Here is a 19,083-nt window from a genome sequence, read left to right as displayed (position 1 = left end):
TTAAGGATAAATTGATTGATTGTTACTTATGAGAAAGTGTAATACTTATGATGAAAAATATGATATATATTTTAATGAAAAATATAATACTTTTAAATCAAAATTAAATATAAGATTAAAGATTGAGGAGTTATTTATGAAGAAATTATAATATTTATGAGAGAAAGTATAATATTTATAAAAAAATTGACCTATTTCACGAATAATGATCCGCAAGATGGATTCATAAGATTTGAAGATATGCTCAACAATATAGTGGATAGCTACTTAGCAAGTAGCAAGAATAGAATTGCCATGACAGATACGGTAATTGGATATAAATATGCATTACACGTGGCCTGCTGAAGAAGACGTTGACTCATTTCTGTACTGTACACAGTGTCACAGTGATGAAGAGTACACATATGATAACCTACATCATTAAATAACGACGAATCACTATATTGTTTTTCGCAAAAATATTATTTTATATCCGTTTTATCTGATATACTCCACTAGTTATCTCACGCGCATTGCGTGAATAATTTAATGTCTAATATGTATTCAGAATTTATCAAAGTATCATTCGTTATCTTGGCATATATGAATGTAAGACTATCAAAATTTTTATAAAAGTAAATATTTCAATAATGCATAACTATGATTTGTGACAACAATGTTGAATTAACTGGTGTATAGCAGTTTTAGAGGGAAGCACCCACACTGGATAGTACCCAAGCATAGTTTTTGCAACACAAAATCTTATTAATTGGCGTGATTCATGCTTCCTCTTGTTGCCACTTCCGCCATAAATGAATTCTTGATTTGATCTAGTCCATAGTGTTCTTCACTGCAATTTTAGTGCTTTGGCATAGCGCACTTCAAAAACATAACCAAATCCTCCTTCTCTAAAAAGACAATGATAATAGACATAGTTTCTCATGTGTTGAATATATACTCTAAATTAGGTGTACCATTTCATCAATGTCCAATGCGTGATTCTATTTAATTGACCAAATTTCATGTTAAATTTTATATTGTAATTTTTTAATACACTCTAACATATTTATAGTATATGTTTAACAATTATGTCAATTTTGATTGGGATCAGGTTCGAACCTAAAACCTTCCTTATAAAAATCAATGATAAGTTAATAATAATAAATATTTAATGGAATATCCCGTTATTAAAGTTTACAGTGAAGGAATTCAGGGTATTTAGGAAAAGTAAATAATATAATAGAGGGTAAAGTATGAAAAAAAAATATTAAAATCAAAATAATATGAACCATTCATTTTAATAAACAATTACACCAACATTTTTTTAGTTCCCGTTAGGAGTCAAATTTTATTGGCTCTTATTAGGTTTATTATAGACGTAGATTTTTTTTATTGGTGAAGTAAGCAATTTCTTTCTCACTTTTTTTCTTTACTGTTTTTTTTATATAAAAATTCATCTATCTGTATTTAATAATACTTTTAATATAATTTCTAAATTTATAAATTTTATATATGGGAAAATAGCACTTTTTCCTCCTAAGTTATATACTTATAGCACTTTTTCCCCCTGAATTATTTAAGTGGCTCTTTTTCCCCCTGAAATGTTAAATGGACATATTTGCCCTTAAAATAAATATTTCATTTATTTTTATTCTCCAACAAATTATTACTATAATTTGGTTCAAAACCCTAAACCCTAAACCAAAATATTCCAATTACAATTTATAATCAAAACGCGATATTTAGAGTTTATTAAAATCGCGAACCGGAATGGCCGGTTCATGTTCCGAACTGAAAAAATAAAATACATTTATTGTTGAATTTAGACTATTTTAAAATAGAAAATAAAATTTTAAAATAAAAACGGTTCAAAATCGCGAACTGGATCCGGAACCGCCGGTTCACGGTTCATGATCCAATTTTTTTTATTCTTAAATTTAATAAATTGAAATTCAAATATTGGGTTCTAAATCTGAATCATAACTGGAAACTTTTAATTCGATTGCTATAGTGTCTGGTTCAGTTCGAACCGAACCGTGGTAATCGCTGTACATATACGCAATAATTTGTTGGAGAAGTAAAATAAATAAAATGTTTACTTTAAGGGTAGAAATGTCAATTTAATATATTAGGGGGAAAAACCACCACTTTTAAAATAATTGAGGGGACTAATGTGCTTACATAAATAATTGAGGGGGAAAAAGTGCTATAAGTATATAACTTAGGGGGAAAAAGTGTCATTTTCTCTTTATATATTAAAACTACATTAACTTTTACAGAAAATTGAATTGTATATAATTTAAATTAAGTCTCATTAATCAAACTAGACATTAAAAAATAGGATGGAAGGTGTATATTACCTTTTCTAAAATTATCTTTTAATTCTAACTGAGGCTCAAACTTACAACCTTCCAAATGAAAGTCCAACCTAGATACCATTAGACCACATAGTCTTGGTGTTTACACAGAACTCAATAGTATTTCATAAATTATTATTAAAAAAAAAAATAGTATTTCGCAACTTGATGGGTTATTGGCTAATTTTTCTTTAAAGTTAGTATTTGACAAATAGTTATTTACATGAGTGAATTGGAGTTGAAATGCCAAAAATATAAGTTTTATATTATAAAATATTAAATTAGTGTTGTAACCCCTGTAACAACAGGCCAGTACATGAGAGTTAATTCAAAAATTTAAAATTAATTTCGTAACTGATGAATCAAGTCTCAGAACGCCCACTCCTCGAGTCGTGCTTACAAGACGAGATGAGAGATTACACAGTGAATCGTTAACCATTTTGATTGGCTGCAAGCCGAGCCAACGGCTCACCCACGATTCTGGTCACCAGGGTCGAGCCGATGGCTCGCATATGAGTCAAGCCTATTTTGGGATTTAATTTGCACCATCTGCATGCGAAAGAGAGCCTCTATGCTACACAATTCAATAAATCGTTGAAAAACTCTTGTATAAATAGTTGTGCAAACCCATTTCCTAAACCAATGTAGGACAAAAGCTACTTTAAAGCCTTTTCCCTTCATTTTTCCAACTCAAATGGGTCTACTTTGAGAATCAATATCTCATTCACTCATTATCCGTTTTGAGCGTACAATATATCAATCTTTTCGTCTCAATACGAAAAATTCGAATCCACTTGATCTGATCCAAATCGAAAGTGGACCTCACTAATAATTGTACCACAAAATAGCACTTAAAATGACATTTTATGCAAGTTTTTTCAACACAAAACACAATATCTATGTCGCTTTGTATTTGGAAATAAATATTTAGGGTGTGTTTGGAAACCCGGAAAATGATTTCTGGAAATCATTTTTCGGGTTTCATGTGTTTGGTAAGCAAAGGAAAATTTAAGTTAACGGAAAATAAAGTTTGGTCAAAGGAAAATGAGCTTGTTTTTCCGGAAAACAACTTCCCCCATTTTTTGGGGGAAGTCATTTTCCGGCTGCTGAAAACAAGCTATCGCGGAAATCAGATCTGGCATCGTAGCTCTATTCTTCTCGCTATTGCGGAAACCAGATCTGGCATTGTAACTCTGTTCTTCTCGCTATCGCGGAAACCAAATCTGGCATCGCAGCTCTGTTCTTCTCGGCGGCCTTGGCCGACGTCATCGTTGTTTTGATTGAAGAGAACTTCGAGAAGGTCGGCCAAGATTGCACAGCTCTCGTCGATTTCTATTCGCTAAAGCTTGATTAATCATCTTTTGGATTGATTAATTGAATTCTAGCTTGTTCCTGTTCGCTAAAGACCGAAGAGAACAAGCGTGTTTTTTTTTTTAATTTAATAAATAATGTTATTTTTAATATGATTATACATATTTTATATTTTAAATAAAAATATTAAAATATTTAATTATACAATTTTACTCATTTTCCGGAAAATGAACCAAACACACAAAGACAGTTTTCTGTTGTGCATCCAAACACCGGAAAAGAAAATGTTTTCTGAAAAATGACTCATTTTCCAGAAAACATTTTCCAGAAGTCATTTTCCTGCTTTCCAAACGGACCCTTAGTAAATTCCTCCGGGTATTAGGAAAAAGTGAACTAAAAGAATTACATTACATTCAAACCACTACAAACTTTCAATCTCATTTACTTTACGCATTTATTATTATTTTTTATTTTTAATGCACTTCCCTTAACTCTTCCAAATTTGTTAAACTGAAAATACTTACTGAAACTGGTGTGTATATTGAAAAGAAAAATTGCAATTAGTTCCAAGACTTATGTGGTATACTCTAAAGTAAACTTTTAAGATTGACCAAGTACCTTGTGATCCAATAGCACCAAGTTGCTCCCTTATATGAGAGGTTATGGATCCGAGCCTTAGTGTAGGCGATATTAACTCTTTGTGCTTCATTAAATTGAGAAATAGTTATGAACAAGTACTACATTATAATAAAATCAGTAATATTAAAAAAAAAAAAAAAGATTGATAAAGTTAGAATTTTAACATAAGATATAAATGTCTTGTTCAGAAATTAATTTCAATAGACTTAATTTAATTAGTTTACCTACAAATTATTCAGTTCAAAAAAGATTTAATATAGTATATTCACCCTTCCTCTAAATTTTTACTTGTCCGGTACTATCAAACCTTATAAAAATAATCGACTAACTTTAACTTTAAAAAATTATAAATTATATTTATTACTAATTTCAAAATTTAAGTAGATTGAACATTTTTTTTTAGGAATAAGGTTTAAATTGGCCACTGAACGTAGCCTGAAAATGCAATTAGGCCACTGAACGAAAAAAAAAAAAAAAAAAAAAAGTGCAATTAGACCACTGAACACTCTAAATCTATGCAATTTCACCTTATAGCAGGTTACCATCAATTTTAGCAGGTCACCTGCTTATGTGGCAGCTGAGTTGACATTTTTAATAATTTTTAATAAATTTTAATAATAAATTTAAAAAGTTTTGAAAAAAATTAAATAAAAAAAAATAATAATAAAACAACGGGTGGCCGCCGGGGATTTTTTTTATATAATTTTTTAAAAACAATTTATTAAAAATTATTTAAAATTTATTAAAAAATGCTAACTCAGCTGCCACGTAAGCAGGTAACTTGCTAAAATTGATGATAATCTGCTATCCGGTGAAATTGCATACATTTGGAGTGTTCAGTGGCCTAATTGTACGTTTTTTGAGTGTTCAGTGGCCTAATTGCATTTTCAAGTTACGTTCAGTGGCCAATTTGAACCTTATTCTTTTTTTTTTTTGTTTTTTTTTAATTATCAAATCTTGTGAACCAAAATCTAACTCACTCTATTAAACATCTTTTCCTAATTCTATTACTATAAACAATTTATATGTTCTAAATTTTATAATTCTTTTTTAACTATTCATATTAATTTGTAATTACCAAGACTATGTGGTCTAATGGTACTCGGGTTGGACTTCCATTTGGAAGGTTGTGAGTTCGAGCCTCAGTGGAGGCGTTATTGGTTCTATTGGTTCTTTGTGTTTCAGTAAGTTGAGAAAGTATATGAACAGATACTACAATGTAATAGAGCCAGTAGCATTCAAAAAAAAAAAAGCACTGGCCCAAGGGGTCCTGGCTGACCCGACCTAGATAGCTAGATTGGTTCAGCCGAGGTCACGGAGCCATTCTCAAATCCTTTTGGTGAAGGCCGAGAAGGCCTACTGAATAGACCCTCGATGGTCGGTTCAGGCCCGTCCCATTTCGGGGGTCCATGACCGACCTACTTATGGGAGCGAAGCCTCGGGAATTCTCCCCATCAGTAATATTTATTTTAATATAATCATCAATGTTGAACATATATTATGCTCTCATTTTGTTCCCAACAGTTGAAAAACGACATTTATGGCTTTCAAGTTTCAATATTATTGTATAATTGTATAATAAAATGAATTTAATCCCTTAATTATTGGTTCATTCAATTCACTCTTAGCTTGACTTAAATGGACTTGAAATAGTAATTTTCATACAATTTTTATTTTTATTTTTTTGGTTGCCCATCATTTTCAATTTTTCATACAATAGTATCAAAGAACTATAGTGAAAATTTTTAAATTTAGAGTCTTTAATTTTCAAATCAAAATAATATTCTTCTCCTCCCAAAAGGTTGAATCCCCAACCCCAATTCGACAGAGCATTTGGAAAATGTAAATCGCGATGACTCAATGGCTCAGCAGACATGATCAAATGTCGGTGTGCATAAGAGATCTACCCACTTTGGACATAATCCCCATACTGCCACCCACTTTGGACATAATCCCCATACTGCCACCGAAGTTTGAACATTAATCTTTTCTCCCAAATACTGCTTACTGAGCAATTGAGCTAAGAATATTCTATTAACTATTGATATTGTTTTGTCACTTTAATTTTATTACCCAAAAAAAAAAAAAAAAAAAACTCATTAAAAACTAAAAGCATCACCTTCATGGCTTCATGTCAACTTGAGAACAAAAAATAATATATCAGAAAGAGATTAAATGTATTATCTCCCATGATTGAAAGAATATTTGGTATATTTTATTTGTAATATTTAACATCAACATTGAAGGTGATAGAGGCCGTAGTATGGTGGTTGATAGCCACAATAGAACTGCCATGGCAGATAGGGTGATTGGATATTAATATGCATTACACGTGGCCTGCTGAATGAGACGTTGACTCATTTCTAAACCGTACCCATTTACACATAGGATAACATCATTAAATAACCATCCATTATTACCTTATTATTTTTTGCAAAAATATTATATTATTTTTATAGCATATTCCATTTAAAAAAAAAAAAAAAACTTAGTAACAACTAACAAGGGTTTGTGCTTTAAAAAAAAAAAACAAAAAAACAAGGGTTAGTTTGAAATATTTATATTGGCAAGTTGAATAATTTTCACATGTAAATAAAATATGCAAAAATTTAAGAGAATCTAAGTTATAAACTTTGTAGTGACTTAATGAACTTACAACAATGAATACGTAGTAATTTAATGAATATGTAGTTACAACTAAATGTAATTGTAGATTAATTTAAAAAAAAAAATCAATATGAGTATCACTTAAAAGATATATTTTTATATGATGTTTTTATTTGTACAAAATATAAAAATAGAATAAAATTAGGGATCAAGATAATTTATTAAATTTTAAATTTATATTCTAAAAAGTTTCAACCGCTCATCATTTTTCAACCAATTAGAATGAGTTTACAAAACTTTATTTTATTATAATTACAATAGATTTGGAAAATAATTTTTTAAAAATATTTATTGGTTATATTTGGTCTATCAGGCTATAACTAAATCGTGTAACAAATTTAGGTGGTTGATAAATCATAAATAGACTAATCATTGGTGAATCTTTTCAAAAGTTAATATATGATAAATAGTAGTCTGCATTAGTGGATTTTAATTAAAATACTAAAAATATAAGAATTTTATATTGCCATTTATATTTACTAGTATTTGTCCCGTGCGATGCACGGAAAATATGTTATAAACGGAAAATATGTTATAAAAATATAAATTATATGAGGTTTATTCATATATAAAATTTTTGTTATTTAATAATTATTATGTGTGAATTCCTATGATAAAATTATGAATATAAATATATTTACAATTAAAGTAATATTTAAGGTGGGTGATTACTACAAATCTTAAACTATATTAAAAATTTAGTACATAGTATTTTAATATTATAAATTTTTAAGAACTTAGTAAACTACAATAGTAATTGAATTACAATTTTAGAGTCACCATGGATCAAAATTTTTAAACCATTGAGATTTCTAACTCTAGATGTAGCAACATACAATTGACCTTTAAAGACCAAAATCACAATCTTAGTTAGAACATTGATTTTTTTCTTCCAAATACTATCGAATTAAGTGTGTAATAAATAAAAGATGAGAACTAATAATTCGAGAATATAATCTTAATGTTACTAAGCCTACTTCACGTCAATTAAGTTGGAGAGTGTTGTTGGATAGTATCCGATGAATCCACGAATAACGCATCTTTGTCTCCGTAGTCCTCAATATGCACATCAACAATCTTAAATATTTAGCCACATAGCTATGCTATATATTAATTTCAAACTTATGGACTTTGGGGTTGCATGCATGCTTCTTAAAGCCATATGACTTTAAGATATGAAAATTAAATGTTGCATTTAATTTTCACATCTTAAAGTAATTTTCACATCTTAAAGCCTATTTAATTTTCACAAGACTTTCACATCTTAAAGTCATATGGTCTTGTGAAAATTAAATGCAACATTCAATTTTTACAAGACCATATAGCTTTATTATATATAGGATTTATTCAAAAAATATGTTTGGCCCACTAATTTATACTATTAATTTATATTCGGAATAAGGTTCAAATTGGCCACTGAACGTAGCATGAAAATGCAATTAGGCCACTGAACGGAAAAAAAGTGCAATTAGGCCATTGAACACTCAAAAAATGTGCAATTAGGCCACTGAACTCTCCAAACGTATGCAATTTTACCGGATAGCAGGTTACCATCAATTTTAGCAGGTTACCTGCTTACGTGGCAGCTTAGTTGGCATTTTTAATAATTTTTAAATAATTTTTAATAATTAATTTTAATAATAAATTTTATAAAAAATTGGAAAAAAATTAAATAAAAAATAAAATAAAGTCGTTTTTATTTTTTTAAATTTTTTTTAATAAAAAGTTATTATTAAAATTTATTAAAAATTAATTAAAATGCCAACTCAGCTGCCACGTAAGCAGATAACCTGCTAAAATTGAGGGTAACCTGCTATTAGGTGAAATTGCACATTTTTGGAGTGTTCAGTGGCCTAATTGCACTTTTTTTTTTTGTTCAGTGGCCTAATTGCATTTTCAGGTTATGTTCAGTGGCCAATTTGAACCTTATTCCTTTATATTCATATAATGATTTTTATAATTAAATATCGAGATATTACTCCGTATTGTTTACTCCATATCTTCATTTTAATTACATTGCAAATGAATTATGAATGTCCGTACGGACTTAGCTCAATGATTCAGTATGCAAACTTTAACTACGGGGCATTTGACCTTATTTATGAGTCATTGAGTCGCAATGATTTACATCCTCCTAAATGCTCTGTCGAATCGGGCGGAGAATTTTCCCTTTTGGAGAAGTATGAATTATGAATTAACATAATTTTAATACTATCGACTCTATTACAATGTAAATATCTGTTCATAAGTATCTCCTCAATAATAATAAAAAAAAATTAACATAATTCTTCATCTACCCTTCATTAATTTGAAACGCCCCTTTAGGCTTTAATAGACCGCTCCTCACAGCAAGCGTTGATAACAACCTAATCATAAACATTTTGTGGTTAGCAGTATAAGTGACGGGCCAAACTTTGGTCCTGAAGCGTCTAATCACCCTTTTCATGCGAAACTGCGAAAGAATCTTGTACACTATCAAAGAATAACAGGCAAATGTCGTTCAACTTTTGCTTTCTTCTCAACATTTTCCCTATCTAGGACTTATACGACGAGGTTCATATCATCATATTTTTCATTTCCCAGCTCTCTTGGAGCGTAACAGCCTTGTTTGTTTGAGGATTTCTGGCAAAACTGCCGGATTTCAGCGTACTGGTGTCATGGACAGGGAAAAGAAAGAAACTTTCTTGAGTGAGGGGGAAGATGTGCAGAATGGTGGAAGAAGAGAAACTGGGATTTCAATCCCTAAGGTATGTTCTTAGTGTCTTGTTTGCCCAGTACTCTTATTCAAGATTTTCTGGCCTTTTCAAGGGCTTTTTGGGAGCTTGAAATCATTTTGGTTTTACCCTTTTTTTCTCCCCCCCAGATATGCTTAAATGGTATACTGGCTGGTTTTCTCTGTTTCTCTTTTGCTCTTAAGACAAAGTAAAGTTCAGTTCTGTATTATGTTCACTTGCCAACTGTCATTAACTAGGTTTCTTGGATACCACCATACTTTTTTTTTTTTTTTTTTGGGTTTATTAGATATGAATTGTTAGAGTTCTTGGTATTGAAGATGATGGGTTTTGATTCCTTGTTGAAATTAGGATCCTTTTTGTGATACTTTCTTGTTTCTTGCTTTTTTACAGTCTCTAAGTTCCTCTGGAATAATTGAAGAAATAACACAAGTTAAACATGGGAGAAGGCCCAATCTTTCACTGGAAATACCTATGATGAGTTTGCAGAATTCCCGTGAAGAAATTGTTCAGATTAAGAAGCTTTTGACCCCTACCCCAACTGCAAAGAAGGTGAATTTTCTTGTGACTCCTAGTCCTTCTGATCCCAGAGTGAATGGATCTCCAGGCCACCTCCCCAGAGCCAAATCATCCATAAGGAATTTACTGCCCAAACTAAACTTCATGTCCCATAATTCCAATCTGGATATGGAGAAGGCTCCAGATATTGATTTGGGTTGTTCTGCCACAGCTCCACAAGACAAAGTAGTGTCCATCTCCATCTCCAGGTCTTGGTCACTCTCTAAAATGTTCACGCCTCGCATTAAGAGGACCTCGTCTTTGCCCATTGATCCTCTTGCAGACTTGAACCCCGAGCCTGCACTCGGGGGAGGAAGTGTAAGCACTGCTTCTGTAACTTCTCCTACTTCGCTGCACTCCAAAGGAACACAACTCCGCATTCCTCGTTCCCTTTCTCTCCCGGTGGTTAACAAGGATGGAAGCGCCCGCAAAGTGGAATCTTTCTTTCGCGTTATTCCTTCAACGCCTTGCTTGAAGGATTTGGAGTCCATTGTCTCTGCTGCACCCACTCCAAAACGAGATTCTGGTAATTGCGCTTCAATACACGTGAGGGGGTGTGTTGAGCATATAATATATAAACATAAATATGCAATCCAATTATCAGCAACTTAAGCTTTTAGTTCAGATGGAGCACATGCTTCAATTTTGGTCACATTCTGTTTCTGACGTTTGCTTATTGCTCAGAAGAAAATGAGGACGGAGGCGAAGATATACCCGAAGAAGAGGCGGTTTGTCGAATTTGCTTGATTGAATTGTGCGAAGGCGGAGAGACGCTCAAGATGGAGTGCAGCTGCAAAGGCGAGCTTGCTCTGGCTCACCAAGAATGCGCCATAAAATGGTTTAGCATCAAGGGTAACAAGACGTGTGATGTTTGCAAGCACGAGGTCCGTAATCTGCCTGTCACTCTACTGCGTATCCAGAGTATCCGAAATGCAAACGCTGCTGCAGCTCGGTTCAATCAAATGGATGTAAATGGACACAGGCAAGTTCACAGCATTCTTTTTTACGGTTTAGCTTTTTCCTTGGCTTCCAAATCTACAATCACTATTGTTCTGCTTTCGAACATATTCTTAAATGCTGGCTCTGTCTATGCAGGGTTTGGCAGGAAGTTCCCATTCTCGTCATTGTCAGCATGCTTGCATACTTCTGTTTTCTCGAGCAGCTGCTGGTACGATTAACAATTCTTCATTACCAGAAGACAAAATAGCTATACGAGGTTTTCTTGTTTTGTTAATAATGTTATGTCTTCAGGTTGGAAAGATGGGGACGGGTGCAATTGCCATATCGCTGCCCTTTTCTTGTGTACTCGGCCTCCTTGGATCTATGACATCTTCGACAATGGGTATGTTCGTTTGACGTTATGGAAACATAATAGAGAGGAAGGGGTTAAATATATCTATCTGATATGGAAAAAACTTGCAATAGCTAACATAGAACATAGAGTTGTTGTTTTTCGATAGTGTCATATAACATCTTGTTGTTTTATGCAGTAAAGAGAAGATTTGTATGGGTGTATGCATCAGTCCAGTTTGCATTTGTGGTGCTCTTTGCACATATTTTCTACTCTCTGGTAAGATTTCATCCTAGCTACTATTCTAGTATCTGGAGCTGTCAAAACGGCCCAACCCAGCCGTTTAGCCCAAGCGTAGTATGTGGAGCTGTCAAAACGACCCAACCCAGGCTTTTGGACAGGGCGGGTTGAATATTTCCCCGCCCCGCCCCGTTTAGCCCGTGGGAGTACCCGGGCTATAATGGTTGGCCTATGTAACCCGCCACCCCTACTCCCACCCCACGTTTATTTAAATATTTTTTAATTTAAATGTGGTATATATAATATACTAGAATTTAAGAGTATTGTTCATAGCAAGAACATGTAGTTCTCTCCAACTCGTGACGGGTCAGCCTGTATGGGTTGGGCTCGCCTGTTTTGACAGCTCTACAGTAGTATGTTGACACGACGTGGAACTGAGGAGAGTTGTGCATCTTTTACTAGGTTCATGTGCAAGCAGTTCTGTCGATTCTTCTCTCCACATTTGCGGGGTTTGGTGTTGCAATGAGTGGAAGTTCCATTCTTGTCGAGTACTTCAGATGGCGAAGAAGGCGGCGCGTTTTGTTACACCGCCAAGAGAATCCTCAAGTCGCGCTACCTCCAGGGCGGTGGCCGCCACAGCCAAACCAAACAGTAACAGCAACAGCAACAACAACATCGCAGGTCGGTCCTCAACATCATCAGACCGACATAGAAAATCCAGAAACATTTAGTGGGAGCTAGTTGAAGTTGAAGCATTAGGATGGGAAGGTGTGATGTAGCAAAGATAGAGAGTAATATGGAAAAATACAACAAGGGGTTTTGTTCATTGCTCCACCTTAGCTTGTACATTGTTCCTTCTGCATAATTGTAATATTGCAGTGTTGTGAAAAAGAAAGTTTGAGTGATGAGTATACATACATTATACATACATGTATCCATTTTGATTGTTCATATCCTGGCTGGAGAATCCAACTTCACATGTGAAAATTTTGTTTAGAAATCACTGTAAAGAGTAAAACCTCAGCTCTTTACTAGCGCAGCACTCATTAATATCTCTACTGTTATATCAATGCTAAAACCTTTTGATACATTTTTTCTCTTTCATTTATTTTATTTTAGAAATTACAACTCCAACCTCCGATTCTTGCAAATATATCCGAGGTTATCCTTATTTCTTTAATACTCTCTCACCTTCAAAAGTGGTATTAATTTCATATTACTAATTTTGGAATTCATTTACTATTTACACTACATTTTCACAAATTCAATTCACTTTCAAAAGTGGATCCCAACTTCACATCACTTTAAAATATTAACCAAAAAAAAAAAAAAAAAGACAAGAAAAGTACCAAATGGCAGCTTCCATTAACAAACACGGCTGGAAATTATGGAATTTTCGACCACCTGAAAGTGATCTTAAATCAAGTCGAAAGTAAAAAGTGGTCGGAAATAGCAACAATAACTTTTCCGGATACCAAAAGTGGTCGGAACAAGGCTTTCGATTTGATTTAAGATCACTTTCATAATTTTCAGTAGTGAAGTTTACAAAAACACCAAGCTTGCTAGCTGGCATTATTTTAAAAAAATAAAAAATAAAAATTGATGAGGTGGCAATTGAAAATTTTAAAACGAAAGGCACTTGTAAATCACACTAAGAATATAATAACATTTTACAGAGTATAAAAGTATGTTTGTTCAAATATTATAGTCAGCAATTAATACTTGAATCGCGAGAAATAAATTATTTTTAGGGTCAAAATTTTGAATTTTCTTTTACTAAATTTTAAAGGTTTGCATATAATTGAATTGTGACGTATAGAAGTTTCATAGAATAGATACTAGATAGAGGCATAGAGCTATACGTTTCTTTATTGGAATCATTTGGTTACTTTGCCACTCAACCTTAGCTTACCTTTCCTTGCCAATAGACTTTACATTAAGAGAGATTCTTTAATTTTTTGCGTTGCCATGCATCATGCAACAACAACAACAATATTAATTATATTATATTATCGTCGCCGTCTGTGTATATAACAATCCAAATAACAACACATACAATGATCAGATCAGAGGACGGATATAATGAGGATCCGATATGTCTCCCTGCTTACTGCAATCATTCTTATCAGCCTCACAGGTTATTCCTCTTTTGCTTTCAATTTTGTCATATATATTGGGTTGTTTGGTAAATAGTTGTTAGCTGATTGGTTTAGTAGGTTTGACTAGTTAATATCACTAGCTAATTGTAGAAAGATGTTTGGTAAATTAAGGGTTAATTAGCTGATAGTTGATTACATACAAAATGAATTTCTCAAAAAACTGATAGAAAAAGCTGAATTTTAGTATTTTGGTGCAATAAGCTGTTACAAAAAACTATTTAATTAAATACTCATTGATTGTTTAACCAAATCAAACAGCTAATAGTGGTCAAACGAACCAATTTTGGCTGATATGCTAACTATTTTATCATTCTTTGCCTTTAAAACGTTTACAATTATGTCAAATGACAAAAATCGGCCAGTAACAAATATGCAACTTTATTTCTTTTATAGGGCTACATTTTTAAGAGACCATTGTTGAATTATTTAATTTGGCCCTTCATATCTTTGCCCAACCCCTAGTGGCGGTGCTGGATTTGACCCTTTAATATAGATTGACCATATTTTAATCTGTTGGTGCAGCCGAGAAATGCCGGCAACTAGCCGGAGGAAACATGGCGGCAGGGAGGAGAGGGCGGGGAGAAAGATTTACGTTCTTGAACTGCTTGGACATGAGCTACGGGAGCGTGGCGTGCATCCTCAAAGAGGCGGTCAAGGTTTACATGTACTACGTTAGAGCTTCTCACGTTCACAAGGTAAGGGCGGAGGCGACGAAGTCGGCCCTCCAACGCAACCTGTCCCAAGGCCGGAGCCGCCGAGACGCGGCGGCGGCGGCCGCCGAAGTGGGGGACGCGGCGGCAAGGCGAGCGTATCTGCAAGCAAAGCACGTGATGGCGCCCACCGTGTCGTCGGTTTGGGATTTCTTCGAAACGGTTTACGCGGGAGGGACAACCTGCGAGGGAATGGTTAGAAGCGCCGGGACATTCTTGGGGGCGTATTCCGGCGGGTTGGCCGGCGAAGGAAGGCTGCGTTGGTTCGGGTTCCTCATCGGAAGCCAGTTGGGAAGCTGGGTTGGTGGGAGGCTGGGGCTTGCGGTTTATGATGTTGGAATTGGAGTGCACTATCTTCTTCACCTCACTAATTACAAACCAACCATTTCAAACCACATTCATAGCAACTCTTCATACTCACAAATATAATTCAAATATCCCGGGACTTAGCTTAGTTGGTTCCTCGCCTAACTGGAGTCAGCGGTATGGAGTTCGAATCCATTTACCTTGGCAATTGCTCGATCTAGGGATGAAGTTCTGTGGACTTAGGATAGGATTAGTCCGACGAATTTGAGATCACCTAACTTTATATATATATATATATATATATATATATATATATATATATATATATATATATACAATTGAAACATTTGGCAAATTCAATGGGGAAAAAGAAACAAGAAAAGTAGTGTGTATATGTACACAATGCATCATACTTTTTTCTTCTTTTATAATACAACAATATAATTGATGTTTGTGTATTATAAGTTGTGTAATGAAAGAATGAAAGAACGTGATTTTGTCTAGGTTAGAATAATGGTAACTATATAAGGTCAAAGACCCTAATAAATTTCTACAAATATATAGGACATGTCTTGAGAGTTGAGACTAAGTCAACACCCATTGACCTAACCTCGGAGATGAGCTACGGGGCCACTAGTGATTGCCATCCTCGGGGATCGTTCGCTCCTTGCTCATAGCATTTTCTTCGGTTCTTAACTTTATGTCCAGATGATCTCTGCTCTTCGGCATTCGCTCAATGAGCCATACACGCCTTGGGCCGTCCCTCTTCTTGGACCAATCTTGATATATCCATCACATACTTTTTTTTTTATATATAATTCCTCATCATCACTTTCATTTTATATTTACTATTATTCGAGAAATTTTTATTTCGACTATAATTTTTAATTTGATCATATTTAGTCTCATGACTTTGTTGATATTGTTGCATTATTTGATCTTCCTTTTATCTTTATAATTTTGATCCAATTCGCTTTAATTTCTAAGACTATTTGACATTTGAAAATTTTAATATATTAGTTTTACCCCCAAAAAGAAAAAGCTCATAACATAATAAAGGATATATAATATAGAAAAAATGATTTTCATTAAAAAGTCTATCAAATTATTATTTATTATATCGTTTATTAGCATTAAAAAAAAAAAAAAAAAAAAAGAGACTAAGATTATTATAAAATACCAAATTGTCTTAGAAGTTAACATTAAGTCATTAATGGAAGGAAACAATAGTTTTTACCTAAACGGTGCACTGTTGTATTGTATTCTCAAATAGACGAATATACACACTAACACATACACCAAAGGTTACAAGCTTGAGTATAGTCAGACAGACAATTTACATGTATTATTTTGATGGAGACTTCGCTGACTGTGTTGATTCTCGAAAGTTAACTTTAGGGTACATCTTTATCATGGTCGATGGGGCTATCTCATGGAGAAGTGTTAAATAGTCCTTAATAGCTACTTCTACCATGAAAGTCGAGTTCGTTTCCTGTTTCGGCGCTACTTTTCAAGGTGTGTGGCTAAAGAATTTTATCTCTGGGCTTAAAATTATGGACTCTATATCTAAGCCATTGAAAGTCTATTGTGACAACTCAGCTGTAGTCTTCCTAGCTAAGAATGACAAAAGTGGGAGTCGAAGTAAGCACATCGACATCAAGTTTTTAGAAATTAGGGAGCGTATCAAAAATAAAGTTGTATTCATTGAACACATTCATACTGAGCTGATGTTAGTAGATCCCTTGACTAAAGGCATGTCTCCATTTAAATTCAAGGATCTGGTTCAGAAAATGAGACTTTCATCTACTTTGTAATTTGTATATACATTCTGTTTTAATAAAATTCTTTTGCATTCAGACATTTTTCTCAATTAAGTGTGTACACCTTCATTTGCTTTATATTACTAAGAAAATGTACTTCAGTTGGACTTGAAATAAACATCGGGGCGTTTGGTTGGAAGGAGGGAATTACGTGGGAAAGGAATTGGAATTTCATGGGAGATGAATTACTGTGAATAAAGTGGGAATTTAAATTCCAGTGTTTGGTTTACAGAAATAAAATTACTGGGAATTTAAATTTCAATGTTTGGTATATATGGGAATTGAAAAGGAATAAGTAGTATGTATAAAGTCCAAAATGCTCATTGTTGTTGTCAAGCATCAATTTTAGGTTAAAATGGGGAGGGTAATTGTGTCTCATCGTTATCTTTTTTTCTTCCCAAGATCCATGGAATTAAAATCCCAAGGGGGCATGAGATTTTAATTTCATGAAAATGAGGGAATTGCAATTCATTCCAACCAAACTAAGGAATTTAGTGGCCTTTGGAATTAGGTGGGAATAGAATTTAAATTCCCTCCAACCAAACGCCCTGATAGGGTTTGTTTCATTAAGTTTTGTTTCCTAATTAAGTGCTCAAAGACAGTTTGCATTTGATCATAATGGATACTGCTCGTACTAATGAGAACATATCACTATGGTTGATATTTTTTTTTTTTTCTGTTATTGAGTTGTAGTGTTTGCACTGGGAGAATGTAACATTTTCCTATTATCATTATTATAACATTAGAATAAGTTATGATAATATTAAGTATTTGATATGTGGTTTAACACTAATAACCTAATAACTAGACTACCATTATGATTAGGAGTCTAGTTAATTAGGGTTTAGGAGACCTAAAGACATACAAACACAATGATGGTGTTATATAAGATCACTAGTCCTCCACTGTTCACATTACATACCTCATACACCATCTAGAGAGAATTGAGTAAAAATGAGAGACCTCTGCAACTATTCGAATCATTCAACCACCATCAACACGACTGGAACTATGACTGAAGGTTAGTGTGATCCTATTATTACATATTATAAATTGCATGTCCTTTCAAAACAAAATAGGTTGCATGTGATATGTTTAACTTTTAGAGCACATTCAACCACGAAAGTAAATAATTGTTCCCACACAGAACTAACAAAGTATACCGACCAAAACTAATTATTGTTCCCACAGAGAACTAACAAAGTATTTGATTTCAAAAGAAAAAAAAAAAAAAAAACAAAGTATTTACACTGTCAGTCTTTGAGTCACCGACCAAAACTAAGCTAAAAATTAATAATAATTAAAAATGTTTAAAATTTAATAATCAAACTGATTTTAAAAATAAAAAAATTTGATTCGAGTTTTGGTTAACGGTTATGAGAGTTATTAACTAAAAATTTGTTTACCGCGGTGTTTGGTTGGAAGGAGGGAATTACATGGAAAACGAATTGTTTTTATAGGAGATGAATTAATGAGAATAAAGTGGGAATTTAAATTTCAGTGTTTGGTTTAATGAAATATTAATTACTGGTAATTTTAATTTTAATGTTTGGTACACATGAGAATTTAAAAGGAATAAGTAGTATAAAATCCAAAATGTCTATTGTTGCGGTAGACTTGTAGGCATTAATTTTAAGTTAAAAAAAAAAAAAAAAGAGAGTCTCATGATTACTTTTTTTTTTCTTCTTAAAATCCATGGAGTTAAAATTTCAGGGGGCATGAGATTTTAATTCTATGAAAATAAAGGAATTGCAATTCCTTCCAACCAAACTAAGGAATTTAGTGGTCTTTGAAATAAGGTGGAAATGAAATTTAAATTCCCTCAAACCAAACACCCTATTGTATTCACACCTTTGAATTCTCTGCTACAGACTTGTTATTATATTGATGGGACGCTTACCGGGCGTTTGGTTGGAGAGGAGGAATTATGTGAGAAACGAATTACAATTCTATGGGAGATGAATTACTGGGAATAAAGTGAGAATTTAAATTCCAGTGTTTGGTTTACAGGAATAGAATTACTGAAAATTTATTCCAATGTTTGGTATACATGGAAATTGAAAGGGAATAAGTAGTATAAAGTCCACAATGTACATTGTTGTTGTCATGCATTAATTTTAGGTTAAGAAAGGAAGGGGTAATTTTGACTCATCACTATATTTTTTTCTTCCTAAAATTTCAGGAATTAAAATCTAGGGGGGACATGGGATTTTAATTCCATGAAAATGAGGGAATTACAATTCCGAGAAATTACAATTCCTTTTAACCAAACAAGGGAACTTTGTGGCCTTTGAAATTATGTGGAGATTAAGTG

The 19,083-nt window shown here is 33.2% G+C and overlaps 2 protein-coding genes across 4 annotated transcripts; both read left to right on the top strand.

Moving 5' to 3' along the window:
* The first annotated feature begins 9,341 nt into the window (after positions 1 to 9,341).
* On the top strand, positions 9,342 to 12,826 carry LOC109156897. Of its 3 annotated transcripts, none has more exons than XM_019304783.1 (7): positions 9,342 to 9,700; positions 10,079 to 10,769; positions 10,928 to 11,225; positions 11,339 to 11,411; positions 11,495 to 11,585; positions 11,734 to 11,881; positions 11,920 to 12,188. In XM_019304783.1, the coding sequence occupies exons 1-7, from the start codon at positions 9,611 to 9,613 to the stop codon at positions 11,969 to 11,971; spliced, it is 1,443 nt and encodes a 480-aa protein (XP_019160328.1). In that variant the 5' UTR covers positions 9,342 to 9,610; the 3' UTR covers positions 11,972 to 12,188. The 3 variants fall into 3 exon arrangements, with proteins under 3 accessions (XP_019160328.1, XP_019160326.1, XP_019160327.1); XM_019304781.1 differs by lacking the exon at positions 11,920 to 12,188 and adding an exon at positions 12,237 to 12,826 and having other exon boundaries at positions 9,345 to 9,700; positions 11,734 to 11,813; XM_019304782.1 differs by lacking the exon at positions 11,920 to 12,188 and adding an exon at positions 12,237 to 12,682 and having other exon boundaries at positions 9,345 to 9,700; positions 10,928 to 11,218; positions 11,335 to 11,411; positions 11,734 to 11,813.
* Positions 12,827 to 13,759: 933 nt separating this feature from the next.
* On the top strand, positions 13,760 to 15,217 carry LOC109156771. Its single transcript, XM_019304602.1, has 2 exons — positions 13,760 to 13,911; positions 14,456 to 15,217. Exons 1-2 carry the CDS (start codon positions 13,857 to 13,859, stop codon positions 15,070 to 15,072), a joined length of 672 nt encoding a protein of 223 aa, XP_019160147.1. The 5' UTR covers positions 13,760 to 13,856; the 3' UTR covers positions 15,073 to 15,217.
* The last annotated feature ends 3,866 nt before the right edge of the window (positions 15,218 to 19,083 follow it).

The sequence above is a fragment of the Ipomoea nil genome, unplaced genomic scaffold (genome assembly GCF_001879475.1).
Source record: "Ipomoea nil cultivar Tokyo-kokei standard unplaced genomic scaffold, Asagao_1.1 scaffold2759, whole genome shotgun sequence".
Classification (NCBI taxonomy): Eukaryota; Viridiplantae; Streptophyta; class Magnoliopsida; order Solanales; family Convolvulaceae; genus Ipomoea; species Ipomoea nil.
The sequence above is the reverse complement of the archived record's forward strand: the minus strand, read 5'-3'. Positions and strand labels throughout refer to the sequence as shown.

Coding starts and splice junctions, on each gene's coding strand:
- LOC109156897 (XM_019304781.1), top strand. CDS start 9,611: ATGGACAGGGAAAAGAAAGAAACTTTCTTGAGTGAGGGGGAAGATGTG. Junction 11,412..11,494: donor GTTTTCTCGAGCAGCTGCTG/GTACGATTAACA, acceptor TTATGTCTTCAG/GTTGGAAAGATGGGGACGGG. Junction 11,814..12,236: donor CACATATTTTCTACTCTCTG/GTAAGATTTCAT, acceptor ATCTTTTACTAG/GTTCATGTGCAAGCAGTTCT.
- LOC109156771 (XM_019304602.1), top strand. CDS start 13,857: ATGAGGATCCGATATGTCTCCCTGCTTACTGCAATCATTCTTATCAGC. Junction 13,912..14,455: donor CATTCTTATCAGCCTCACAG/GTTATTCCTCTT, acceptor CTGTTGGTGCAG/CCGAGAAATGCCGGCAACTA.